Raw genomic sequence first — 8,279 nt, 5'->3', positions numbered from 1 at the left:
CACTATTGTACATGAATATACACGACTACACACACACACACACACACACACACACACACACACACAGACTCTCTTTTCCACATACACGCTCACTTATGTCCTAAACAGGTGCGACGTGATGCAATAAGCTTCCAGCAAAACATAATCTTTGTTCATGTGAATCCAGAAAAGAAGAGTAAGATATGAGTAATTTTGACATCATTCCCAGACTTCTACAGGTGTTATTTCATAGTTTTCATGACTTTACTATTATTCTGACATGTGCAAAATGTTCTGTTGCCTTACGCTTCATTGCATCGCAGCTGCTAAAGACGGCGTGTCGCACACAAACACAGGACGAACGCAGCAGGTCTCCGGCCTGGTTAAGTCCAGCACATCCAGGCTTGACCTTTGACCCCTGCTCACCTCTAGAGTCCCTTAAGAGTCTCCTGAGACACATTACAGCGCGTCTCCTCCACGTTAAGGAATATTTAAGGCAGGAAGGCACCTCATCAAGAGACAAACCAGTGTCTGAAGATTTCAGCGGAGAAGATCCTCCGTGTTTACAGATCCCGGTGTCAGGTCGTAACGGCCTGATTCATGTCAGACCTCAGCAAAATATACATTTGTTAGTCCATCTATGTGCAGCAGGTGAAGTAAATGCCAGCGTTGTGCCAGCGATGCATCAGTGTTCGGCCCATTGCTGCCATTAAATTCATGCTTAAAGGCACAGTTCACCATTATTTACTCACCCTCATGTCGTTCCAAAACTGAACAATTTATGGACAATTTAAGGCAAGCCACCACAGGTAAATAAGGAAAATGTTAACTAATAGATATCATCATACTTTCCTTGATTGATTAATCATAGTACATTAAGACAATTGTTTTGTATTACAAGTTTTCTGAAATGTTGTTTAAATATGCAAAAGATGCATTGTTAAATAAACTGTATTTTTAGTAGTTTTGTCTTGTTTTCAAGTACAAATATCTAAACATCCTTAAATCAAGATAAATTTAACTGAGAAACAAGATATTAATACTGACTTTCTGCAAAATGTATCAAAATTCAGTTTTATTCTTAAAATGATAAAAAAATATCCACCAGTAGGGACAGAAAAATAATCTTTTCCCTTTAAATTAAGATTATTTTTCTTACACCGCTGGCAGATATTTTTGTTCATTTTAAGGAAAAACTAACCAAATTTGGATACATTTTTCAGAAAACAAGACTCAAGTAATTTTGCTTCTCAAGTAAATTTATCTTGTTTCAAAAACTGGACATTTGTACATGAAAACAAGATGAAAATGCTAAGAACATTTTTTTTAAAAATTGTAATTAAACTTAAATATTAGATACACACTAATTTACATACATTTCCAGAACAGAAATATGAACATTGGTTTAAAATTCTTGGCACATTTGTACAGAGGGGGTTTTGGATTTCTCTTTTATTTTATTTTTAGAAAATGCTGTTAGAATTATGTTTTTGGATTAAAATGTTAAATATATATCAGGTGAATCGTATATGAAAAAATCCCTCTGTAAAATCCTTCAGAATATGTAAATGTGTATTGATAAGAGAACATGTGTATTGATATGTATTGTAATTGAAAACTACAGATGCAATTAGATAAAGCATAATAAAATAAACACTTAAATGTGTATTTTAGATGATTTCTTTCCACTGGGGGAAAAAAAAAATAAAAATGACGACTTGTTATGGAAGCAAAATAGCCCAAAAAACAATGTTTTTTCTTGTAGTGTCTTGCCTTGAAATAACATTTTAATACATTTCTTCCACGGAAGAAAAGTTCATACAAGTTTGGAACGACAGTGAGTAAATGTTCACTGTAGTTTTAATTTGAGGTGAACTGTCCCTTTAAAGACCCTGGGCAGTAATGGTGCATGTCGAAGGCAGTGAGTGAGGCGACGGCCTGATCGACGCAGGATTTCCGATGAAGGCACAGGAAGTCGTATCTCAGTCTGTGTGTTCAGTTCAGGAGGAAAAACAGGCACGGGTCACCCTCCGATCCCCTGCGGCAGTGTTGAAGACCTAACGCTGGACACCGAGCCCAAACCCCTCGATACCGTGATGAGGGATGAAATAATAATAAAAGCCTCCCCAGTTGGTCAAACGGGCACGACCGAACCCCTGTTTATTGTTCAGAGGAAGGACCGATCCTTCTGTCTTGATTTCCTCTCGCTCCTCGTTCAGCGTGAGTCGTGTGTTCACAGTTCAGTGACGTGGAGCGGGTAACTCGGGGGCGGGTGGGGCGGTAGAGGGGTTTTTAACCGGTGCAGGTGGCATCGGTGGCACAGCAGGTGCCCATCCAGCGGGTAACAGCGATGCCCCTCTTCATCATTCAACTGCAGACCGCAATCCTGCAAAGCATGTGTTATTGTCTTAGTGTGTTTGATAGAAATGAAGTCAGGCCTTTTTCAATGAATCATCACCCTTGTGGCTGGATCTACACTGTAAATAATTTAATGCACAAAGCTTGCTTTACATCTGCAAGTCATCTGGAAAAATCCATAGCCAGAGGAAGAAATCCAGAACTGCAGTTTGGTCGGTAAATAAATGAACATGAGGCTGATTCAATGTTTTGACAAGGACTTCAAACCATCACCCTTATCTCAAATCTGTCACATGGCAATTTTGTTTTGTTCAAATTATAAAATTTAGAAAACTACTTACATATAATAAAAATATTACTAATATTACATTTTACATAAAAAATAAAATTTTTTAAATAATACTGCAGCCCAAAATCACTTTCTTTAGCAAAAAAAAAAGAGCTTTCCTCTTTAATAAGAGGTTTTCTCTTTGAGAAATGTGTTTAAGTCAACATTTTAACTCACAGTCTCAAAGTTTAGCTGAATGACCCGCTCTGAAATGTCATCAGTCAATGATTCACAATATTAATGCACATTCATACCTGTGCCATGGCCTAATACACACAAAAAACATCTTACATAACGCCAGTGCATTATCCTGGAGCGTAAACATGACCCCTTGTTAGGTGCCATTTACCAGACGCGAGTAAATCACAGTGAACCAGTGTTCGTGTGGAGTTAAAAATGGTTAAGTGACTTCACAATGAGATTGAACATGCAACCTTCAGTCAGTATTTCAGAGCAATAGCCACTGAATTACCTCACAGTGATAGCATTCCACATGGTAATCTTTATCCATGGACACCACCCGTATGGTCTCCTCTGAACCCTACAAACACACACACACACACCTAATTAACCTCTGTCAGGACAGTCCTGAAACGTGACATCAATTCAACTCATACAACATCAGTCTAATGCATTTAAAAGCTGGTACCTGCGCTGGGAGGATGGGCTGGTTACACGAGGCACATTTAGGAGCAAAAGCCCTATAGAAAAACATTGAAACATACATCAACATCTCGGTTACGCTGGACAGCCAAAACAGCACTAAACAGGTTATGCATGAAAAACAAAATAGCATAAATGCGTGGTTGTCACTCACCTGTGGTAGTCTTTCACACAGTAGATGTTGTTCTCCACATCCACGGTAAAAGGAACACCGTCCAGACCCTCCTTACAAACCACACAGCGGAAACAGCCTGGATGATACGACTTACCCAGAGCCTGCAGGATCTACAACACACACACACACACAGGTGGCCAAACTAATGAGGCACAATAACATCATTTCTGTATCTAATAATACACTCACTCATATTACAGAGATGATGCAGCTTTGATAAGCCATTTTTGGTTGCATATTTATTTAAAATGGTAAAACTAAATTCACAAGAGATCCTTCCTCTGAAAAATGAGAGCAATAGTTATAGTGCAATACATCAAATCTCTCGTACCATCTCCATGATGAGGTGACCGCACACGAAGCATTTTTCTGCCGTCTGCTGGAACCCGGAGTACTACAGAAGAAAAAAAATTACAACTCAAATGCAAGATCATATTTATTAACTTTGCATGATTTTTTTGTTTCTTCTGCTCACCAAAACTGCATTTATTTGATCAAAAATACAGTTCGACGGAACACGTGTGTAATTAAACAAGAAACAACGGAGTGCCTAATAAAACCCTCTTTTGTGCGGAACTACTTCCTTCCGCCACGGATTCAAAGCTCAAGTTGACAGTTAAACATACGTCACTTTTAGAATTCGTATCAAGGGCATGTGCTGCTTCAGTTAGGTTATTAGTGAGAAATAATGAGGTTATAAGAGAGAAACAATGCGGCAAGATGTGCATCTGAATGAGAGAGAGACCGCGAAGCTAGTCGTTTCTTCTTATATTAACTAACGTACTCTACGAATAGCTCAGATAATAATAATAAAAACATAGACCCGGCTAGAACAAGCGGAGTGATACAAAATTGTGAAAGGGTGTTCCTGTAGCGATACCAGTACAATATCTCACGGTTCTCAACCAATCAGATTTGAGAACCAGAACGAACTGTTGTATAAGATATAATATAATATGATGCCACACTACTTGACAATTCCTGTCTGCTACCCATCTGCAAAAATGATGTAATTCCAAAAACTTGCACCAGTAATGAAGCAGCATCACTATTGAATGCGTCTCAAGGGGGCGCTGGCACGCTCTCTCTGTGCCCAGCTTCGGAAACGTCCTACGGGGCTGTTTAGCTCTGTGCATCTGATTAAACACTTAAGACACCAGCCGAAAATCCCACATGATTATCAGCATGATTCCTGAGAAGATCCACAACTTGATGGATTAAGGCAGCGGCCGCTATAAGAATCATTCTGGAAGGTTCTTATCGTTCAGTGTGAGGTGTTGGACCTCCAAAAGACTTTCCTGAGACTTCAGAGGTTGTTAACGGTGGACAGGTTGCAGGCGTCTTAAGTACAGAAACGACCCTGAGGGGAGCCATCTGTCCCGGAAAAGGGCTTTGACCTGGTTACCAGGGTGACAAGGGTTTGGAGCACAGCCATTAGAGTAAGGATGTTCTCAAACATGCACTCTATGGAAATGAGAGGCCGAGGCCACACAGGATCCTCGGATTCTATTGTAGGAACCAAAGGCTACATTTTAACGACGTGGAACTTTCCGTCCGGCCGTGGAACGTCGTTCCATTCCGTACTGATGACATCACCGCTCGCCTGAACACTCTTTTCATTGGTGCGCTGGTGTTCGTGTGAGCGTGTGCTCGTTGTGGAGCGAGGGCCAGCAGGTGGGGTTGGGAGGGACTGATCAATACCAGGAAACCCCCACCCGTCCCATCAGACAGGCCATCTGCCGGACCCCCGGCGGCGTGTTCCTCAGTCGCTCACGTCAACACAAGTACTGTTTGGGGTCATTAAGTGGCTGACCAATGTTTTTTTTTTTTTTTTTCTTTTTTTTATTATAATTTAAAACTTGGTTAATCTCATATGTTATTTGCCTCTGCTTTTCCTATTTCAGAGACAGAGATGGTCACTTTGGACCTACAAATTCTTCCTTCCCCTACACCAGCAGTCAGCTCACCTTCAGTCCTTCCTTGCTCCAGTGCATCAAGTGGACTCTCAAATCAAGAATCTAGCAGCTCCGAAGACTGCGGTCCATCCTCCCAAATCAAAAAAACATGGCCAGAGACATTTCAGATTCCTTGGACTGCAATGCCTATGGACATTCGTTCAGCAATGGCTGATGGCAAGAGACCTTCACCAGCAGCACGGCGACAAATGGTCAGAGTTTTGGCAGATGAGATGAGGAAATATGAGCTAAACCCAACACGCGGACAATGTGTCACAGTCTGCCGAAACATCATCCGCCAGTATCCTCAAAGTTTTGCTGATCTCCGTGACAATGGTCAGGTACTAGGAAATGGTTATACCTCACTGTTAATTCAAATTAAAAACCGAATTGAAAATCTGAACCGCACCACCAGCTTTCGCCAACACCGTTCATCTGGTGATGGACTAAAGAGAGGGCCTACTGACACATATGGCTGCACCAGATTCCAGCCTGATCTCCCACCAGAGGAGACAGATGAAACCGTAGAGCAGAAACGTCAGCGGCTGGAGGAGATATACCGTCGAGATGGAATAAATGGGGTTGAAAAAGCAGAAGTTAAGCAACTTATGGAAACAACCTTTTGCCTCCAGCGGCAGCAAATAAACACATTACCAGCACCCACCATCGCTGATTTAAGAAAGCAGTGGCCATACCTTTTCACTCAGAAAGGGATTTATGCTCATTTTGAGCTTCTTACTGATATCAAAGTTATGCGTGCACTTGAGCTTGCCATGGAAGAGTGTGGAAGAGCCATTGTGGAGTTCTTCAGCAACAAATCCACCAATGCAGATGTCAGGGCAGTCATTTCTCTGCGGCCAGACCTCGAGCTTTCCTTCTGCATCATCCAACTTCTCATGGCTCACTTCTCTGAGACTCAGGAAGGGCTGATCCTTTTTGCAAATGTAAGTATTTTTTTTGTTGTTGTTGTTGTTTATTTTCTATCATGGTATTATTGTAAATAGGTAAAATGATTTCAGTTTCCCTTGCATTTATTTGCAATCTGGCAGTAGAAAATTAATATGTTATGTGACTGCCTGACATTGTTTTTTCTTTGGAATGTTTTAGGTGAAAAACCAGGAAGCTGCATTCATAAATGGATGATTAGTTTTGAGGGGCAAATAATCGGTGAGGGCATCCAGCCAAGTTTTCTGCTGTGTTTTCGACTTTCTACAATTTCAATGTGGAGTACCAAGCTGAGGCTGCATCCACGTTGGAATTCATTCAGAGGTTAGATGCTTAGATTCATATATTAATTTCTATTCACATTCTCGTTATGTAAACTTTTACCCACACTAATTCTGAATGTACGCATTTGTTTTTCAGGCGCTTCATTGGTATAAATCCTGAAAAAGGCACCAAGGGTGGACAAGTCCTATCAAAGCGGACAGGGAAGGTCGCCCACAAAAAGAAATCAGTCAACACTCGGGTTGCCAGTCTACTTAAGAAACTAATGGACTTTGAGTGGGACTTCATATAAGTGAACCCACTCATTCACTGACATACCACACACACACCTTACACATACTCTTCACACACGACAAAAACATGCTTTTAGTGTGTTAGTCGCACAATTTTTTCAGGTGTTCATTTTTGAATACCAACATTTTCACTTCATTCTTCATTGAATTCTTTCTTCATTCAGTAATTCTTATTCACTAATAATTCAGTAATTCTTATTCACTCAGTAGTTCTCTGAGTCACTCATTTAGTTTTTTCTAATGTTATATAAATGTTTTGTTTATTCAGTTAAACAAAAGTTTATTCTGAAGCTTAAGTTTTAGTCATTTCACTTGCATCAGCCACTAATTTTGAGAATATTAAAGTGGCTTTTGTTTTTCAAAGTTTTAATAAAGCACGTTTTGAAGTTACACTGCATTGTGTTAAATTTTTATTGTTTCAAAGGCTATATTTGTACATTGTATTAAAACATGATTTTATAGCAAAACTTCTAAGGGGTAATTCATAAAATCAAAGAAATATCTAGAAAAATAATTCCACCTTTTTTTCTTAGCAGTCCATTTCTCAATATAATAACATTTGTAGTTTACAGTTAAAAAAGGGCAAATAAACATTAATTAACTGTTAATGCTTTTGACAGTAATTTACTGTTAATGTAGAAAATAACAGCTTTATGCTGTATTTCCAAAAACAGCAGGCACTGTTAATTTAACAGTAACTTGCTGGCAACCGTGCTGCCAGTTACTTACTGTTTTTTAACAGGACAATTTTTAACAGTGTGGGGCTTAGCAACAAGGTTATTATAGTTTTGCATTTTTAAATTCGTTTTATTTTAATATCGTTTTCAAATTTGCAATACAATTTAGTTTCGTTTTTATTAGTTTCCTTAATAATTTTGTTAGTTTTAGTTTAGTTTTTATTTTGTGAACACATTTCTCTTTAGTTTTTATATAGCTTAGTTTCAGTTTTAGTTTTAGTTTTAGTAGGCTAATTCAAGTTTAGCAGAATTAACAGATCACTTCCAGAGCACAGGCCGAAGAAAGACTTTGGCTAATTTAACCTTAGTGATGCACACGTCTAGGGACACAAAATTAAAGCATGCTGAGATTGATTAGATGGTAAAAGTATACAAATACACATCAAAATGAAGCAGTCATGCATTTTTAAATCTACACAAGTTGCACTTACATTATATTTAAAACGTACTACTGAATGATAAATGTGTGTAGCTAATTTCTTTGTATTATATGTCTTTCATCTTATTTAACCATAATCATGATACCATAACTGTCCTGTCTTGCTCACTTTCCCGCGAACAAAC

The 8,279-nt window shown here is 39.1% G+C and overlaps 2 protein-coding genes across 2 annotated transcripts in view; one reads left to right on the top strand and one right to left on the bottom strand.

Annotated features, from left to right (window-relative positions):
- Positions 1-1,838: 1,838 nt before the first annotated feature.
- The window catches only part of LOC107712576 (Wilms tumor protein 1-interacting protein homolog), a 36,014-nt gene continuing 29,573 nt past the window's right edge, over positions 1,839-8,279 (bottom strand). The window contains exons 3-7 of the mRNA XM_016517886.1: positions 3,835-3,897; positions 3,483-3,613; positions 3,315-3,366; positions 3,138-3,206; positions 1,839-2,365 (exon numbers count right to left, since the gene is read on the bottom strand). Coding sequence (XP_016373372.1) covers positions 2,213-2,365; positions 3,138-3,206; positions 3,315-3,366; positions 3,483-3,613; positions 3,835-3,897 — 468 coding nt within the window. The 3' untranslated portion in view covers positions 1,839-2,212. The remainder of the gene's footprint in view (positions 2,366-3,137; positions 3,207-3,314; positions 3,367-3,482; positions 3,614-3,834; positions 3,898-8,279) is intronic.
- On the top strand, positions 5,378-6,658 carry LOC107712580 (uncharacterized). Its single transcript, XM_016517889.1, has 2 exons — positions 5,378-6,402; positions 6,566-6,658. The coding sequence occupies exons 1-2, from the start codon at positions 5,416-5,418 to the stop codon at positions 6,599-6,601; spliced, it is 1,023 nt and encodes a 340-aa protein (XP_016373375.1). The 5' UTR covers positions 5,378-5,415; the 3' UTR covers positions 6,602-6,658.

The sequence above is a fragment of the Sinocyclocheilus rhinocerous genome, unplaced genomic scaffold, assembly GCF_001515625.1.
Source record: "Sinocyclocheilus rhinocerous isolate Xijiao unplaced genomic scaffold, SAMN03320098_v1.1 scaffold868, whole genome shotgun sequence".
NCBI classification, from domain to species: domain Eukaryota; kingdom Metazoa; phylum Chordata; class Actinopteri; order Cypriniformes; family Cyprinidae; genus Sinocyclocheilus; species Sinocyclocheilus rhinocerous.
Note: the sequence above shows the minus strand (reverse complement) of the source record. Positions and strands in the feature narration are given on the sequence as shown.